Source organism: Thalassophryne amazonica, chromosome 4 (assembly GCF_902500255.1).
Source record: "Thalassophryne amazonica chromosome 4, fThaAma1.1, whole genome shotgun sequence".
In the NCBI taxonomy this organism is placed as follows: Eukaryota; Metazoa; Chordata; class Actinopteri; order Batrachoidiformes; family Batrachoididae; genus Thalassophryne; species Thalassophryne amazonica.
The window spans coordinates 50,333,692-50,353,199 of record NC_047106.1 but is presented as its reverse complement, the minus strand read 5'-3'; the positions used below and the strand labels follow the sequence as shown (position 1 = coordinate 50,353,199).

The 19,508-nt window shown below is 39.9% G+C and overlaps 1 protein-coding gene and 1 long non-coding RNA gene across 3 annotated transcripts in view; one reads left to right on the top strand and one right to left on the bottom strand.

Moving 5' to 3' along the window:
• Nucleotides 1-19,236, top strand: part of sirt2 (sirtuin 2 (silent mating type information regulation 2, homolog) 2 (S. cerevisiae)) — a 39,620-nt gene extending 20,384 nt beyond the window's left edge. For both annotated transcript variants that reach the window (XM_034167859.1, XM_034167858.1), the window contains exons 12-16: nt 2,534-2,610; nt 16,570-16,621; nt 16,750-16,817; nt 16,911-16,977; nt 17,358-19,236. In XM_034167859.1, the coding sequence (XP_034023750.1) occupies nt 2,534-2,610; nt 16,570-16,621; nt 16,750-16,817; nt 16,911-16,977; nt 17,358-17,522 (429 nt within the window). In that variant the 3' untranslated portion in view covers nt 17,523-19,236. The remainder of the gene's footprint in view (nt 1-2,533; nt 2,611-16,569; nt 16,622-16,749; nt 16,818-16,910; nt 16,978-17,357) is intronic.
• Nucleotides 2,641-7,555, bottom strand: LOC117508192. Its single transcript, XR_004560006.1, has 2 exons — nt 6,256-7,555; nt 2,641-3,367 (listed from the first exon to the last, which is right to left on the bottom strand). It is a non-coding gene; the product is annotated as an uncharacterized LOC117508192 (long non-coding RNA).
• Nucleotides 19,237-19,508: the final 272 nt, after the last annotated feature.

Here is a 19,508-nt window from a genome sequence, read left to right as displayed (position 1 = left end):
AAAACCTTTGCCAATTCAACATACAGGTCCACCTTCGATTTGCTGTGGCAAACCCGAGTACAAACAAGGGAGTAGCCGAAGGGACTTACTACCAGTTTCTTGAGGCAAGTAAGTGTCATAGTGGAATGGCATCGAGAAGGATTTTAAATACAGCAAAACTGATCAAATCTAGGCCCTCAAAAAGAAGTCGAGATATTCCAGCCAGTTTGTCAGAAGACATATGGGAGATTTCAGCCTCCACTGCATCTGGAAAGTATTCACAGCCCTTCACTTTTTTTCTGCATTTTGTTATGTTACAGCCTTATTCCAAAATGGATGAAATTCTGTTGTTTTGTTTGTTTGTTTGTTTTTTTCTCAAAATTCTACACCCAATACCCCATAATGACAATGTGAAAAAGGTTGTGTTTTTATGATTGCAAATTTAATAAAAAACAACAACAACAAAAAACGAAACTAAGAAATCACATGTACATAAGTATTCACAGTCTTTGCCATTGAGCTCAGGTGCATCCTGTTTCCACTGATCATCCTTGAGATGTTACTGCAACTTAATTGGAGTCAGTCTGGGGTAAATTCAGTTGATTGGACATGATTTGTAAAGGCACACATCTGTCTGCATATAAGGTCCCACGGCTGACAGTGCATGTCAGAGCACAAATCAAGCATGAAGTCACAGGAATTGTCTGTAGACCTCCAAGATAGCATTGTCTCCATGCACAAATCTGGGGAAGGATACAGAAACATTTCTGCTGCTTGAAACGTCCCAATGAGCACAGTGGCCTCCAGTATCTGTAAATGGAAGAAGTTTGGATCCACCAGGACTCTTCCTTAGGGTGACTGCCTGTTTAAACTGAGCAATCATGGGAGACGGGCCTTAGTCAGGGACGTGACCAAGAACCCGATGGTCACTCTGTCAGAGCTCCAGCATTCTTCTGAGGAGAGAGGAGAACCTTCTTGAAGGACAACCATCTCTGTAGCAATCCACCAGTCAGGCCTGTATGGTAGAGTGACCAGACGGAAGGCACTCCTTAGTAAAAGGCACATAGCAGCCCACGTGGAGTTTGCCAAAAGGGACTCTCAGACCACAAGAAATAAACTTCTCTTGTCCGATGAGACAAAGATTGAACTCTTTGGCGTGAATGCCAGGTATCATGTTTGGAGGAAACCAGGTACCATCCCTACAGTGAAGCATGGTGGTGGCAGCATCATGATGTGGGGATGTTTTTCATCAGCAGGAACTGGGAGACTAGTCAGGATTGAGGGAAAGATGAATGCAGGAACATACAGAGACATCCTAGATGAAAACCTGCTCCAGAGCGCTTTTCACCTCAGACTGGGGGGACGGTTCATCTTTTAGCAGGATAGTGACAGTAAGCACTCAGCCAAGATATTAAAGGAGTGAATGTGTGAATGTCCTTGAGTGGCCCAACCAGAGCCCAGACCTGAATCTGATTGAACGTCTCTGGAGAGATCTGAAAATGGCTGTGCTCCGACGCTCCCCATCCAACCTGATGGAGATTGAGAGGTGCTGCAAAGAGGAATGGGCAAAACCGCCAAAAGATAGGTGCACCAAGCTTGCGGCATCATATTCAAGAGGACTTGAGGCTGTAAATTCTGCTGAAGGTGCATTAACAAAGTATTGAAAAAGGGGTGTGAATACGTATGTACATATGATTTCTTTCTTTTTTTTTTTTAAATACATTTCCAAAAAAATTTCTCCAAAAAAAAACATTATTCATGTTGTCATTATGGGGTGTTGTGAGTAGAATTTTGAGAGGGGAAAAATAGAATAAGGCTGTAATATAACAAAATGTGGAAAAAGTGAGGCGTTGTGACTACTTTCCAGATGCACTGTAGATTTGATCTGTTTTCATGTTGTAAAATTAGTCCAGCTGCAGCTGGTGATGCATCTGGCAAATGTTGCACCATTCCCACTTTCTCCAGTCACATCCATAGAAGCCTATAACTCCTTCAGAGTTTTCTGGGTGCCTTGGCGACTTCTTTCACTGGTTTCGGTCTTGTACATTCACTCAGTGTTTGAGAACTGCCTACTCCAGGAATGCTTTACAGTAATTTTCTGTAAGTTCACAACATATTCAGTGACTTTAAAATGCTCATGTTTCCATCTCGCTAATTTATATGAAGAAAACTGGATGTAAAATTGATGATTTGTATTGGAAAAAATAATTATTAAATGTCTTTTGTCCAATTACTTAAGGCATCTGAAAATGAAGGAACTATGTCTGCAATTCCTGAACAATTAATGCAATATTTTTATTAAACCCCTTGAATTAAAGTGAGCTGTCTACTCTATAAGCATGTGTTGATTGTCTTATTTCAACTCCATTGTGATGGTGCACAGAGGAAAAAATACAAAATGGTGTCACTATCCGAATACTTTCAGACCAGACTGTGAATGCCATAACAGGATGTGATGCAATATTACTTCAGAAGTAAAGGTGTTTTTTTTTAAACTCTTAAATCTTAATCTGCCCTTCTCTTTTGTGTTTTCTGTTCTTCTTTTCACTTTCAGGACTTTCCTTGTTGTGATCTCCTCATTATTATGGGAACATCTCTGCAGGTTCAGCCGTTTGCAGGTCTAGTCAGCAGGTAGTAATGGTGGAAATTTTTTTTTTTTTTTTGCTGAAAAGTACTGTTGGTGTTAGACACGGCTGTGTGTGTTATGTAATCCAAATCCTTATAGGTCATCATACACATAGATTTTTAGCATTATGCTCAACAGAACAATTTCTGTTTTATGCTGGAAGCTCTGGTTAGACTGATACACTTCAAAGATACAGTCTGGATAATACAGTATGTTTGGGTTTTGTTGTGCTGCTGTAAGCCCACGTCATCCTGTCAGAACCATAAACTGTATATATACTGGACAAAGCCTGTATGACATTAGGTTTTCTATAGAGACTCAGCACAGCCAATATGAAGCTCGTGTCTGGGCGTTGCCATGTTGGCAGCAGCGGCCACACTGATTCATGATGAACTCATTAAAGCATAAAGGGGTGGAGTGTAGGTGGCTCAGTATGTGATGAAAGAAGCCTGAACATGCACCTACCTTCAAGTCTGAACCAGCTGAGCTAGCAGGCTAACCTCTTTTTAGGTGTTTATTAAATCATACTTTTTGGGGACTGCGCAGTGGTTCTCATAACAATTTGTTTTGGTGTGGACATTAAAAGTTATGAGCCACTTATTTTCTCAGTAATTATACATTAACAGGGCCTAACGGATCAGGCTACTGATAGCTGCTAAAAGTGCTAACGCTGTTTTTGTACAACATTAAATACCAGGAGAATTTCACTCAGTGGGAATATTGCAGCAGGGGCGTCTTAGATGATCTCTTAAGATGTTTCAACTCAACTTTTTTCTTATATAGCGCCAAATCACAACAAACAGTTGCCCCAAGGCGCTCCATATTGTAAGGCAAGGCCATACAATAATTATGAAAAACCCCAACGGTCAAAACGACCCCCTATGAGCAAGCACTTGGCAACAGTGGGAAGGAAAAACTCCCTTTTAACAGGAAGAAACCTCCAGCAGAACCAGGCTCAGGGAGGGGCAGTCTTCTGCTGAGACTGGTTGGGGCTGAGGGAAAAAAAACAGGAAAAAGACATGCCGTGAAGGGGGGCAGAGATCGATCACTAATGATTAAATGCAGAGTGATGCATACGGAGCAAAAAGAGAAAGAAACAGTGCATCATCGGAACCCCCCCACAATCTACGTCTAAAGCAGCATAACCAAGGGATGGTCCAGGGTCACCCGATCCAGCCCTAACTATAAGCCTTAGCGAAAAGGAAAGTTTTAAGCCTAATCTTAAAAGTAGAGAGGGTATCTGTCTCCCTGATCTGAATTGGGAGCTGGTTCCACAGGAGAAGAGCCTGAAAGCTGAAGGCTCTGCCTCCCATTCTACTCTTACAAACCCTAGGAACTACAAGTAAGCCTGCAGTCTGAGAGCGAAGCGCTCTAATGGGGTAATATGGTACTACGAGGTCCCTAAAATAAGATGGGACCTGATTATTCAAAACCTTATAAATAAGAAGAAGAATTTTAAATTCTATTCTAGAATTAACAGGAAGCCAATGAAGAGAGGCCAACACGGGTGAGATATGCTCTCTCCTGCTAGTCCCCGTCAGTACTCTAGCTGCAGCATTCTGAACCAACTGAAGGCTTTTTAGGGAACTTTTAGGACAACCTGATAATAATGAATTACAATAGTCCAGCCTAGAGGAAATAAATGCATGAATTAGTTTTTCAGCATCACTCTGAGACAAGACCTTTCTGATTTTAGAGATATTGCGTAAATGCAAAAAGGCAGTCCTACATATTTGTTTAATATGCGCTTTGAATGACATATCCTGATCAAAAATGACTCCAAGATTTCTCACAGTATTACTAGAGATCAGGGAAATGCCATCCAGAGTAACGATCTGGTTAGACACCATGCTTCTAAGATTTGTGGGGCCAAGTACAATAACTTCAGGTTTATCTGAGTTTAAAAGCAGGAAATTAGAGGTCATCCATGTCTTTATGTCTGTAAGACAATCCTGCAGTTTAGCTAATTGGTGTGTATCCTCTGGCTTCATGGATAGATAAAGCTGGGTATCATCTGCGTAACAATGAAAATTTAAGCAATACCGTCTAATAATACTGCCTAAGGGAAGCATGTATAAAGTGAATAAAATTGGTCCTAGCACAGAACCTTGTGGAACTCCATAATTAACTTTAGTCTGTGAAGAAGATTCCCCATTTACATGAACAAACTGTAATCTATTAGACAAATATGATTCAAACCACCGCAGCGCAGTGCCTTTAATACCTATGACATGCTCTAATCTCTGTAATAAAATTTTATGGTCAACAGTATCAAAAGCAGCACTGAGGTCCAACAGAACAAGCACAGAGATAAGTCCACTGTCCGAAGCCATAAGAAGATCATTTGTAACCTTCACTAATGCTGTTTCTGTACTATGATGAATTCTAAAACCTGACTGAAACTCTTCAAATAGACCATTCCTCTGCAGGTGATCAGTTAGCTGTTTTACAACTACCCTCTCAAGAATCTTTGAGAGAAAAGGAAGGTTGGAAATTGGCCTATAATTAGCTAAGATAGCTGGGTCAAGTGATGGCTTTTTAAGTAATGGTTTAATTACTGCCACCTTAAAGGCCTGTGGTACATAACCAACTAACAAAGATAGATTGATCATATTTAAGATTGAAGCATTAAATAATGGTAGGACTTCCTTGAGCAGCCTGGCAGGAATGGGGTCCAATAAACATGCCGATGGTTTGGACGAAGCAACCAATGAAAATAACTCAGACAGAACAACCGGAGAGAAAGAGTCTAACCAAATACCGGCATCACTGAAAGCAGCCAAAGATAACGATACATCTTTGGGATGGTTATGAGTAATTTTTTCTCTAATAGTCAAAATTTTGTTAGCAAAGAAAGTCATGAAGTCATTACTAGTTAAAGTTAATGGAATACTCAGCTCAATAGAGCTCTGACTCTTTGTCAGCCTAGCTACAGTGCTGAAAAGAAACCTGAGGTTATTCTTATTTTCTTCAATTAGTGATGAGTAGAAAGATGTCCTAGCTTTACGGAGGGCTTTTTTATAGAGCAACAAACTCTTTTTCCAGGCTAAGTGAAGATCTTCTAAATTAGTGAGACGCCATTTCCTCTCCAACTTACGGGTTATCTGCTTTAAGCTACGAGTTTGTGAGTTATACCACGGAGTCAGACACTTCTGATTTAAAGCTCTCTTTTTCAGAGGAGCTACAGCATCCAAAGTTGTCTTCAAAGAGGATGTAAAACTATTGACGAGATACTCTAACTCCCTTACAGAGTTTAGGTAGCTACTCTGCTCTGTGTTTGTATATGACATTAGAGAACATAACGAAGGAATCATATCCTTAAACCTAGTTACAGCACTTTCTGAAAGACTTCTAGTGTAATGAAACTTATTCCCCACTGCAGGGTAGTCCATCAGGGTAAATGTAAATGTTATTAAAAAATGATCAGACAGAAGGGAGTTTTCAGGGAATACTGTTAAGTCTTCTATTTCCATACCATAAGTCAGAACAAGATCTAAGATATGATTAAAGTGGTGGGTGGACTCATTTACTTTTTGAGCAAAGCCGATAGAGTCTAATAATAGATTAAATGCAGTGTTGAGGCTGTCATTCTCAGCATCTGTGTGGATATTAAAATCGCCCACTATAAGTGATGGCTTGTGTGGTTTCACCACACAAGCCATCTTGTTCCAAGTGTTTATAATAAAATACTCCAGACAAAACAGACGCAGCCCTCCATAACAGCTAGCGGCCCTTCCCAGCATAAGTTACGGTTGGATGCTACGAGAGAGTGAGACGCTGGACTCAGCCACTGCCACTCAAAACAGCCATGTCCCCAATTTTACAGAACTTCATGGCTTAAATGTCTTACATAAAATTTACCGCCCGTATAGTAGTCTTAGCGGAGGAAACTATAGCAACCAAAACCATTTTTGTGTCAGGCTTTACACATGTTCATGTCTGCTCTAAGATGGGATATTTTAATCTGGGCTCCTATGGGAATGTGCCCTGTTTTTGAGCCAGCCTCAAGTGGCCAGTCAAAGAACTGCAACTTTTTCTTCTTCCGTTTGGGCTTCCTCTGAGGCCATCCAAGTTTACCACTTGGTCAGAACTCGGTAGTGAGACTGCGTGTGAACACCAGGAGCTGTGTTTCTCCATGTAGAGCTGGAATTGCATCAGAAGGAATATCTGACATTGAACTTGTGCCAGTTCTAAGGCTGCAACAAAGTGTTGACGTCGCTGATTATAGAAATAGGTCGATTTGGATGGAGTGCGTCGGTCCGTTGCACTTAAAGCTGTGGATAGTAGTTCAGTGCTGGATCGTTCTGGTCCATTTCATTCTGAAAACAGTTCAGAAGAATGGCTCATCATTTTTCTCTTTTCCACCATTAGTATAATCTGAGTGCTTCAGCATGTCTTTCTTTACAGCTGTGCATCAATTTGAGTATGTACCGTGCACTCTCTTTCGGAGCAGAGTGGCCAACAGCAGAGAAAATGCTGCAGCACATATACTGCAATCACACAAAATCCTTTCTTCGTGGGGCTGTGTGGAGATGCGACTTTTTTCCTCTCTCTTAGCACATATAAGCACCATGAAACAACCAATCACAAAATAACCTTTTTTTCCTCTGATTCACTGCTTTCATGCAAATTGTTCTTTCTCACGCTCTCTCTTGATTTCTTAATAAGGAACAATTTTACAAATTTTTATGTTTCTCTGTCCATCAGTGTAAAGAATATTTTATTTTGCAGATAAATAATAATTGCCATCCCAATCCAACAGTAATAAACACCTTCCCTGATAAACCTACATTACAGAAACTTTAAATTTTGTGTTGAAAAGTATCATTCGGTACAAGTTACAGTTTCAGATGGTACCTTAATAAATTTCATGCTAAAATACGTCCATGATTTTATTTTGTCTTATTGTGTCTCAGGTAGATGCACAACCCCCCCCCCCCCCCCCATTTTTTCCCCCATAGATACATTTTCTATCCTTTTTACTGTGATATGGCCTTGCCTTGCTTGCCTCTACTGGTGGTTGGCTCTCACTGTGGTATTGTATCACTTCCTGTTCCGGAGCACAGCGGTGTTTTGCTGTATCTGTTAGCTGTTTAATCTGCGTAGTTAGATATAACTAGATAACGATTTGCTGGTATTTGGTTAGACTCTTTCTCTCCGATTGTTCTGTCTGAGTTATTTTCATTAATCACTTCCTCCAAACCATCAACATGTCTATTAGACCCAATTCCTACCAGACTGCTCAAGGAAGCCCTACCATTAATTAATGCTTCAATCTTAAATATGATCAGTCTATCTTTATTAGTTGGCTATGTACCACAGGCTTTTAAGGTGGCAGTAATTAAACCATTACTTAAAAAGCCATCACTTGACCCAGCTATCTTAGCTAATTATAGGCCAATCTCCAACCTTCCTTTTCTCTCAAAAATTCTTGAAAGGGTAGTTGTAACACAGCTAACTGATCATCTGCAGAGGAATGGTCTATTTGAAGAGTTTCAGTCAGGTTTCAGAATTCATCATAGTACAGAAACAGCATTAGTGAAGGTTACAAATGATCTTAAGGCCCCAGACAGTGGACTCATCTCTGTGCTTGTCCTGTTAGACCTCAGTGCTGCTTTTGATACTGTTGACCATAAAATTTTATTACAGTGATTAGAGCAGACTAGAGACTAGAAGGAGAGAGCATATTTCACCCATATTGGCCTCTCTTCATTGGCTTCCTGTTAATTCTAGAATAGAATTTAAATTCTTCTTCTTACTTATAAGGTTTTGAATAATCAGGTCCCATCTTATCTTAGGGACATCATAGTACCATATCACCCCAATAGAGCGCTTCGCTCTCAGACTGCAGACTTACTTGTAGTTCCTAGGGTTTTTAAGAGTACAACCCTTGGTAAAAAATTATGGAATCACCGGCTTCGGAGGATGTTCATTCAGTTGTTTAATTTTGTAGAAAAAAAACAGATCACAGACATGACACAAAACTAAAATCATTTCAAATGGCAACTTTCTGGCTTTAAGAAACACTATAAGAAATCAGGAAAAAAAAATTGTGGCAGTCAGTAACGGTTACTTTTTTAGACCAAGCAGAGGGAAAAAAATATGGAATCACTCAATTCTGAGGAAAAAATTATGGAATCATGAAAAACAAAAGAACGCTCCAACACCTCACTAGTATTTTGTTGCACCACCTCTGGCTTTTATAACAGCTTGCAGTCTCTGAGGCATGGACTTAATGAGTGACAAACAGTACTCTTCATCAATCTGGCTCCAACTTTCTCTGATTGCTGTTGCCAGATCAGCTTTGCAGGCTGGAGCCTTGTCATGGACCATTTTCTTCAACTTCCACCAAAGATTTTCAATTGGATTAAGATCCGGACTATTTGCTGGCCATGACCTTGACCCTATGTGTCTTTTTGCAAGTTTTTGCTCTATGGCAAGATGCATTATCATCTTGAAAAATGATTTCATCATCCCCAAACGTCCTTTCAATTGATGGGATAAGAAAAGTGTCCAAAATATCAACGTAAACTTGTGCATTTATTGATGATGCAATGACAGCCATCTCCCCAGTCCCTTTACCTGACATGCAGCCCCATATCATCAATGACTGTGAAAATTTACATGTTCTCTTCAGGCAGTCATCTTTATAAATCTCATTGGAACGGCACCAAACAGAAGTTCCAGCATCATCACCTTGCCCAATGCAAATTCGAGATTCATCACTGAATATGACTTTTATCCAGTCATCCCCAGTCCATGATTGCTTTTCCTTAGCCCATTGTAACCTTGTTTTTTTCTGTTTAGGTGTTAATGATGGCTTTCGTTTAGCTTTTCTGTATGTAAATCCCATTTCCTTTTGGCGGTTTCTTACAGTTCAGTCACAGACATTGACTCCAGTTTCCTCCCATTTGTTCCTCATTTGTTTTGTTGTGCATTTTCGATTTTTGAGACATACTGCTTTAAGTTTCACAGTTTCTGTCTGTGGGGTGAGGATGTGGAACAGATTGGGAGTGGGGCTCAAGCAATGTCCAAGCATGAACCAGTTCAAACAGCGGTACAAAAATATGTTTTTTTCTGGGTATAGGGAGGAGGAAGGGTAATGAGGGTTAGGGTGTTTTTGTTTTTTGCTTCGGCTTGTAAATATATAGTATTTTGTATGTAAGTAGGTATGTGTAGGTGTATATTTATGTTTGTGTATATATGTATATGTGTATATATGTATATGTGTATGTATGTTGATGTGTGTATGTATATATATGTGTATGTATATGTATATATATATATATTGATATCGGTTTAGGTGTGTAGGAATCTATGTGTATATGTGGCAAAGGGTATTACTGGTTGTGGGGAAGAAGGGGTAGGGATAAATAAGCTGATGCTTCACCCTACTCCTTTTCGGACATGTTGGGTACACAGTAGGAACTTTTTTGTTGTTGTCTTTACTGATCTATCTTGTAATTGTTGTTGTATCAAATGTTCGAAATAAACAGTTTTCATTCATTCATTCATTCATTCAAGTTTTCTGTCTTGATGCTTTGATGTCTTCCTTGGTCTACCAGTATGTTTGCCTTTAACAACCTTCCCATGTTGTTTGTATTTGGTCCAGAGTTTAGACACAGCTGACTGTGAACAACCAACATCTTTTGCAACATTGCGTGATGATTTACCCTCTTTTAAGAGTTTGATAATCCTCTCCTTTGTTTCAATTGACATCTCTCGTGTTGGAGCCATGATTCATGTCAGTCCACTTGGTGCAACAGCTCTCCAAGGTGTGATCACTCCGTTTTAGATGCAGACTAACGAGTGGATCTGATTTGATGCAGGTGTTAGTTTTGGGGATGAAAATTTATAGGGTGATTCCATAATTTATTCCTCAGAATTGAGTGAGTCCATATTTTTTTCCCCTCTGCTTGGTCTAAAAAAGTAACCGTTACTGACTGCCACAATCTTTTTTCTTGATTTCTTATAGTGTTTCTTAAAGCCAGAAAGTTGCCATTTGAAATGACTTTAGTTTTGTGTCATGTCTGTGATCTGACTGGTGGTTGGCTCTCACTGCGGTATTGTATCACTTCCTGTTCCGGAGCACAGCGGTGTTTTTCTGTATCTGTTAGCTGTTTAATCTGCGCAGTTAGATTGATCTAGTTATCTAGATTACGATTTGTTTCCCAGTGTAATCTTTACGTGCCTTAACTAAAGCACTCATTCTGCTGAATCACCTCTAAATTATTTACACATTATTCACTTTGCGTGTTTTTAGGAATCCGCTAGCTTAGCGTAGCTACTAGCTCTTAGCCGATTTAGCATGGCGGCTTCTCCTGTCTCTCCCGCACTTTTCTGCTCTGGGTGTGAAATGTTTAGTTATTCCTCAGCCTCCTTTAGCAGTAATGGTACTTGTAATAAGTGTAGCTTATTCGTAGCTTTGGAGGCCAGGCTGGGCGAATTGGAGACTCGGCTCCGCACCGTGGAAAATTCTACAGCTAGCCAGGCCCCTGTAGTCGGTGCGGACCAAGGTAGCTTAGCCGCCGTTAGTTCCCCCCTGGCAGATCCCGAGCAGCCGGGAAAGCAGGCTGACTGGGTGACTGTGAGGAGGAAGCGTAGCCCTAAACAGAAGCCCCGTGTACACCGCCAACCCGTTCACATTTCTAACCGTTTTTCCCCACTCGACGACACACCCGCCGAGGATCAAACTCTGGTTATTGGCGACTCTGTTTTGAGAAATGTGAAGTTAGCGACACCAGCAACCATAGTCAATTGTCTTCCGGGGGCTAGAGCAGGCAACATTGAAGGAAATTTGAAACTGCTGGTTAAGGCTAAGCGTAAATTTGGTAAGATTGTAATTCACGTCGGCAGTAATGACACCCGGTTACGCCAATCGGAGGTCACTAAAATTAACATTAAATCGGTGTGTAACTTTGCAAAAACAATGTCGGACTCTGTAGTTTTCTCTGGGCCCCTCCCCAATCAGACCGGGAGTGACATGTTTAGCCGCATGTTCTCCTTGAATTGCTGGCTGTCTGAGTGGTGTCCAAAAAATGAGGTGGGCTTCATAGATAATTGGCAAAGCTTCTGGGGAAAACCTGGTCTTGTTAGGAGAGACGGCATCCATCCCACTTTGGATGGAGCAGCTCTCATTTCTAGAAATCTGGCTAATTTTCTTAAATCCTCCAAACCGTGACTATCCAGGGTTGGGACCAGGAAGCAGAGTTGTAGTCTTACACACCTCTCTGCAGCTTCTCTCCCCCTGCCATCCCCTCATTACCCCATCCCCGTAGAGACGGTGCCTGCTCCCAGACTACCAATAACCAGCAAAAATCTATTTAAGCATAAAAATTCAAAAAGAAAAAATAATATAGCACCTTCAACTGCACCACAGACTAAAACAGTTAAATGTGGTCTATTAAACATTAGGTCTCTCTCTTCTAAGTCCCTGTTGGTAAATGATATAATAATTGATCAACATATTGATTTATTCTGCCTAACAGAAACCTGGTTACAGCAGGATGAATATGTTAGTTTAAATGAGTCAACACCCCCGAGTCACACTAACTGTCAATGCTCGTAGCACGGGCCGGGGCGGTGGATTAGCAGCAATCTTCCATTCCAGCTTATTAATTAATCAAAAACCCAGACAGAGCTTTAATTCATTTGAAAGCTTGTCTCTTAGTCTTGTCCATCCAAATTGGAAGTCCCAAAAACCAGTTTTATTTGTTATTATCTATCGTCCACCTGGTCGTTACTGTGAGTTTCTCTGTGAATTTTCAGACCTTTTGTCTGACTTAGTGCTTAGCTCAGATAAGATAATTATAGTGGGCGATTTTAACATCCACACAGATGCTGAGAATGACAGCCTCAACACTGCATTTAATCTATTATTAGACTCTATTGGCTTTGCTCAAAAAGTAAATGAGTCCACCCACCACTTTAATCATATCTTAGATCTTGTTCTGACTTATGGTATGGAAATAAAAGACTTAACAGTATTCCCTGAAAACTCCCTTCTGTCTGATCATTTTTTAATAACATTTACATTTACTCTGATGGACTACCCAGCAGTAGGGAATAAGTTTCATTACACTAGAAGTCTTTCAGAAAGCGCTGTAACTAGGTTTAAGGATATGATTCCTTCTTTATGTTCTCTAATGCCATATAACAACACAGTGCAGAGTAGCTACCTAAACTCTGTAAGGGAGATAGAGTATCTCGTCAATAGTTTTACATCCTCATTGAAGACAACTTTGGATGATGTAGCTCCTCTGAAAAAGAGAGCTTTAAATCAGAAGTGTCTGACTCCATGGTATAACTCTCAAACTCGTAGCTTAAAGCAGATAACCCGTAAGTTGGAGAGGAAATGGCGTCTCACTAATTTAGAAGATCTTCACTTAGCCTGGAAAAAGAGTCTGTTGCTCTATAAAAAAGCCCTCCGTAAAGCTAGGACATCTTTCTACTCATCACTAATTGAAGAAAATAAGAACAACCCCAGGTTTCTTTTCAGCACTGTAGCCAGGCTGACAAAGAGTCAGAGCTCTATTGAGCTGAGTATTCCATTATCTTTAACTAGTAATGAGTTCATGACTTTCTTTGCTAACAAAATTTTAACTATTAGAGAAAAAATTACTCATAACCATCCCAAAGACGTATCGTTATCTTTGGCTGCTTTCAGTGATGCCGGTATTTGGTTAGACTCTTTCTCTCCGATTGTTCTGTCTGAGTTATTTTCATTAGTTACTTCATCCAAACCATCAACATGTTTATTAGACCCCATTCCTACCAGGCTGCTCAAGGAAGCCCTACCATTATTTAATGCTTCGATCTTAAATATGATCAATCTATCTTTGTTAGTTGGCTATGTACCACAGGCTTTTAAGGTGGCAGTAATTAAACCATTACTTAAAAAGCCATCACTTGACCCAGCTATCTTAGCTAATTATAGGCCAATCTCCAACCTTCCTTTTCTCTCAAAAATTCTTGAAAGGGTAGTTGTAAAACAGCTAACTGATCATCTGCAGAGGAATGGTCTATTTGAAGAGTTTCAGTCAGGTTTTAGAATTCATCATAGTACAGAAACAGCATTAGTGAAGGTTACAAATGATCTTCTTATGGCCTCGGACAGTGGACTCATCTCTGTGCTTGTTCTGTTAGACCTCAGTGCTGCTTTTGATACTGTTGACCATAAAATTTTATTACAGAGATTAGAGCATGCCATAGGTATTAAAGGCACTGCGCTGCGGTGGTTTGAATCATATTTGTCTAATAGATTACAATTTGTTCATGTAAATGGGGAATCTTCTTCACAGACTAAAGTTAATTATGGAGTTCCACAAGGTTCTGTGCTAGGACCAATTTTATTCACTTTATATATGCTTCCCTTAGGCAGTATTATTAGACGGTATTGCTTAAATTTTCATTGTTACGTAGATGATACCCAGCTTTATCTATCCATGAAGCCAGAGGACACACACCAATTAGCTAAACTGCAGGATTGTCTTACAGACATAAAGACATGGATGACCTCTAATTTCCTGCTTTTAAACTCAGATAAAACTGAAGTTATTGTACTTGGCCCCACAAATCTTAGAAACATGGTGTCTAACCAGATCCTTACTCTGGATGGCATTACCCTGACCTCTAGTAATACTGTGAGAAATCTTGGAGTCATTTTTGATCAGGATATGTCATTCAAAGCGCATATTAAACAAATATGTAGGACTGCTTTTTTGCATTTACGCAATATCTCTAAAATCAGAAAGGTCTTGTCTCAGAGTGATGCTGAAAAACTAATTCATGCATTTATTTCCTCTAGGCTGGACTATTGTAATTCATTATTATCAGGTTGTCCTAAAAGTTCCCTAAAAAGCCTTCAGTTAATTCAAAATGCTGCAGCTAGAGTGCTGACGGGGACTAGAAGGAGAGAGCATATCTCACCCATATTGGCCTCTCTTCATTGGCTTCCTGTTAATTCTAGAATAGAATTTAAAATTCTTCTTCTTACTTATAAGGTTTTGAATAATCAGGTCCCATCTTATCTTAGGGACCTCGTAGTACCATATCACCCCAATAGAGCGCTTCGCTCTCAGACTGCAGGCTTACTTGTAGTTCCTAGGGTTTGTAAGAGTAGAATGGGAGGCAGAGCCTTCAGCTTTCAGGCTCCTCTCCTGTGGAACCAGCTCCCAATTCAGATCAGGGAGACAGACACCCTCTCTACTTTTAAGATTAGGCTTAAAACTTTCCTTTTTGCTAAAGCTTATAGTTAGGGCTGGATCAGGTGACCCTGAACCATCCCTTAGTTATGCTGCTATAGACGTAGACTGCTGGGGGGTTCCCATGATGCACTGTTTCTTTCTCTTTTTGCTCTGTATGCACCACTCTGCATTTAATCATTAGTGATCGATCTCTGCTCCCCTCCACAGCATATCTTTTTCCTGGTTCTCTCCCTCAGCCCCAACCAGTCCCAGCAGAAGACTGCCCCTCCCTGAGCCTGGTTCTGCTGGAGGTTTCTTCCTGTTAAAAGGGAGTTTTTCCTTCCCACTGTAGCCAAGTGCTTGCTCACAGGGGGTCGTTTTGACCGTTGGGGTTTTACATCATTATTGTATGGCCTTGCCTTACAATATAAGGCGCCTTGGGGCAACTGTTTGTTGTGATTTGGCGCTATATAAAAAAAAAATTGAATTGATTGAACTGAATGAACATCCTCCGACGCCGGTGATTCCATAATCTTTGCCAGGGGTTGTAGAATGGGAGGCAGAGCCTTCAGCTTTCAGGCTCCTCTCCTGTGGAACCAGCTCCCAATTCGGATCAGGGAGACAGACACCCTCTCTACTTTTAAGATTAGGCTTAAAACTTTCCTTTTTGCTAAAGCTTATAGTTAGGGCTGGATCAGGTGACCCTGAACCATCCCTTAGTTATGCTGCTATAGACTTAGACTGCTGGGGGGTTCCCATGATGCACTGAGTGTTTCTTTCTCTTTTTGCTCTGTATGCACCACTCTGCATTTAATCATTAGTGATTGATCTCTGCTGTCTTCCACAGCATGTCTTTTTCCTGATTCTCTCCCCTCAGCCCCAACCAGTCCCAGCAGAAGACTGCCCCTCCCTGAGCCTGGTTCTGCTTGAGGTTTCTTCCTGTTAAAAGGGAGTTTTTTCCTTCCCACTGTCGCCAAGTGCTTTCTCACAGGGGGTCGTTTTGACCGTTGGGGTTTTTCTGTAATTATTGTATGGCTTTTGCCTTACAATATAAAGCGCCTTGGGGCAACTGTTTGTTGTGATTTGGCGCTATATAAATAAAATTGATTTGATTTGATTTGATATTTGAATATAAGGTGGAGAGCTTTTGGCAGAAGCTATGGTTATTACTTATTAGTAAGTTCTCAAAAATAGGACTCAACTAATCAGAAAATAATCAGTGGATGAATCAAAATAATCAGCAGATTAATCATCGACAGAAATAATCATTTGTTGCAGCCAAAGTCAAATCACAATACACATTCACTGCAAAAACTCCCCCTCTCAAAATAAGCCAAATAATCCTAAATCTAGCCAAATTGTTTTGTATTAAGCAAAAAAATCTGCCAATGGGGTAAGAAAAATTAGCTTGTTTAGAATTCTCAAAACTAGCAAACATTTTCCCAAAATAAGACATTTTTTCTTATGTAAAAAATGCTTGACAAGATTATTTTTCTATTTAGACAAAAAATAAGTCAAATTTTCTGTAAACAAGTCTTTTTTACTTTCTTAGATATCAGTTTTTGCAGTGTTCCTACTACAGAGACAACTGATTGGAGCAAAAATTGGCTTTAGCAGCTTGTCAGACTGCCCTGCAACATAGAAATGTCCTCTTGTTTCTATAAACACTGAGACTCCACTAACCTGTGCTTTTGAAATGATTGTTGGTTCTGGTTATGACTGTGTGTTTCTCTTTGTCTTTGTTCTCTCATTTTGGGTTTCGGTTTTTGTTGAGTTTAGAGTTTCAAAAAGCTGTCCCCGACTGCTCATCAACATGGAGAAAGCAGGACAGGTGACTTTCTACCTTTTTAGCTCTTTATGCACATTCCGTACATTTTGTTCTGCACTGTCTATAATTTGTGTTTTGTTTTTTTGTTTGTTTGTTCTTTTTTGTTGTTGCTTTTTTGTTTTTTTGCGTAGGCCGACCCTGTATTTGGGTTACTCGGTTTTGGAGGAGGGATGGACTTTGACTCAGAAAAGTCCTACAGGTTAGAGAGGCTGCCGCCTGTTCTCCATTATCGATGTTGGAATTAACTAAATGATAAAGAGCCATGTGCACTTGATTGTCTTCCTCTCTGCAGAGACGTGGCCCACATCAGTACGTGTGATGACGGCTGTTTGGCTCTCGCTGACTTGCTGGGATGGAAAGTAAGTTCCACAGTCATCAACCACAGACATACCCACTAAATCCTTAATGTGTTTGAAACATGTTTCAGTGTTATCCAACACCAGATTGCAATATAACAGATTTTTTTCTTGCATTGCAGCCCAGCAAACCCTCAGTCTGTTTTTTTTTTTCCTTTTTTTTCTGTTACCTTTGGGAAAACAGTCAATGGAAGTACAGAAAAAACATGTTTGAATTTGCACTGACAGACTGAAAAATAATATAAATGCCTGTAATGTTGTATTCAGAAACTCCTGTCAACATGGATAAAGATCTTAAAAAAAAAAAAAGTTGCTGAGTGTGTTTGAAATGTTTCCAGACTTGATCTGAGCAGTCTGGGCTTCACCTCTCTCTCCATCTGCAGGTGGAGCTGGAGGACATGGTGAAGAGGGAGCACGCTAGGATTGACAGTCAGGACAAGAAAGATGAGGCCAGTGAGAGTAAAGGCTCTGCAGCCAAAGCAGCTTCTGCATCCAGTGAGAGTAAAGGTTCTGCATCTGTGGCGCCAGAGCCTAAAAAAGAAGAGTAATACAATTAGAAATCTCAGTTTTTAAGAAAAAAAATCAAGCAAACAAAACCCTGTTGTGATATCGGAGACGTTTTCACCTCTTTGTTTGGAAAGGAGATGATTTTTTTGCTCCGACAGACGACAGCTTCTTTTTCCATCTGTGGACAGTTATTACTTTTGAACAAATATTCACAGGACTTCTGATTTCCTCTGCTATTATGCTTCTGTTTAAATGAATTTTGCACTTTAATTGCATTTATTAGATTAATTTTTTTTATTTTATTTGTTTGTATTTGTCTCAGTTTGCTTTTTCTGGGAAGGTCCATGCATGAGCAGGCTCGAATTTTAATAGACTGCAGCATCGTATAACAGGAAAATTTATATGCACAGCACATTTTAGAGAGCTTTTGCAATGCAATAAAATATTCATTATGAAACACAACAGCCTGACATTAAGACACAGCCTAGAAATTTCTATCTTTATGCAAAAATGTCATCAAAATAATCCTGCTTTTACAAAAGACTTGATGTTTCACATTTGCCAAAACCAAACAGTGAGATATCACCTCTGTTGTATTGAAGGCAATCTTGAATACGTTGTCCATATCTGTTTTTAACTCTTCTGACAGTGATTTGGAATGACACCTGAAGAAGTGCATTTTTGTTTTGTTTTTCAAATTTAAATTAGAATACTAACTTAAATATAAGCCCTTTGTAGTAACCGACTGTGGTATAAATAACGATGACATAACAGACAAAAAAATGCACCTGTTTTTGCTGTTTATCTGTAAACATCTTATCAAGCATATCACTATTTTAGTTTTAACTGAGAAGGTGAAATCTAATATGAACAGAAATATTTACTGAATCTGTTTGACCATACAGCCCTCAGATTTATTCTGCTCAGATCTTAAAACAAGTTAAAGTCCATTTTTATATCACAAAACACTAATCTTTCTATTTGGGTTTTTTTTATTATTATTATTCCTTGTCAGGTTTTTTTGGTTGGTTGGTTGGTTGGTCGGTCGGTCGGTCTGTTGGTCTGTTCTTCCCCCGTCCTCAGTCTATATAACATTGTGTGGAGCAGGTAGCTCAGTGGGATAAGGAGTTGGGATACCTGTACATAGACCTGAGTTTGAGTCCCGGTCACGCTACTTGTCTGTGTCCTTGAACAAGACACTTTATCTGCATTGTCTCAGTCCACACAGTTGTAAATGGGTATTGACCTTGGATGGGGAAGTAATCTGTGATGGACTGGTGTCCTGACAAGGGATGAGTAGATTCTCATCTGCTTCATGCTCTTGAATCCAGGGATGATGTCCGGCCCCACTGGTCCTGAGAACCTGTGTAAAAGTTAAGTCAGTGTCCCATCGCTGATTTTTGATACCCGATTGCATACATTTTTAGTGGCAAAAAAAAATTTATGTGGGAAATAAAGCATTAAAAAACTTTGTGCGCAATCGGGAATGTTTTCAACGTTTAGTGGCGTCAGGATAAATTGTGATCCACAAAAAGTGAATAGTCTGATTTAACTAGTGCAGATCAGGTGTAACCTTGTGTTAAAGTGGACAAGCGGTAAGTGGGAGGTACCATTGTCTGATCCTACTCTGCAATATGAGACCCATCAAAAGTATGTTGCATTCTTCAAAAGAACATGTTTTGAGATGTCAACAGAAACATTTTAACTTTTCGGAGAAGTGTGGGGAAACCGTGGAAGTAGCATTTTGCGCATGTGTAAAGCCAATTGTGTAATGGGAGTCAACACACTCTGTAGTACTTGGCAGTATTCGGTTACACTCATATGTAAGTGAACATAAAATAGTGGGTAAAAGGAATTTTGCCTGCTAATAAAACAATAAAAATAAAAATACATTGTGCCAGATTTCCTCAGTTTTATGGAAATCTGGACAGGAATAGGGCCAAAAATCAACAATGGAAGAGAACCCTTACTTGATGTACGTAATATTCAACACATATTGCATCACTTCACTTACTAGCTAGCAGCTT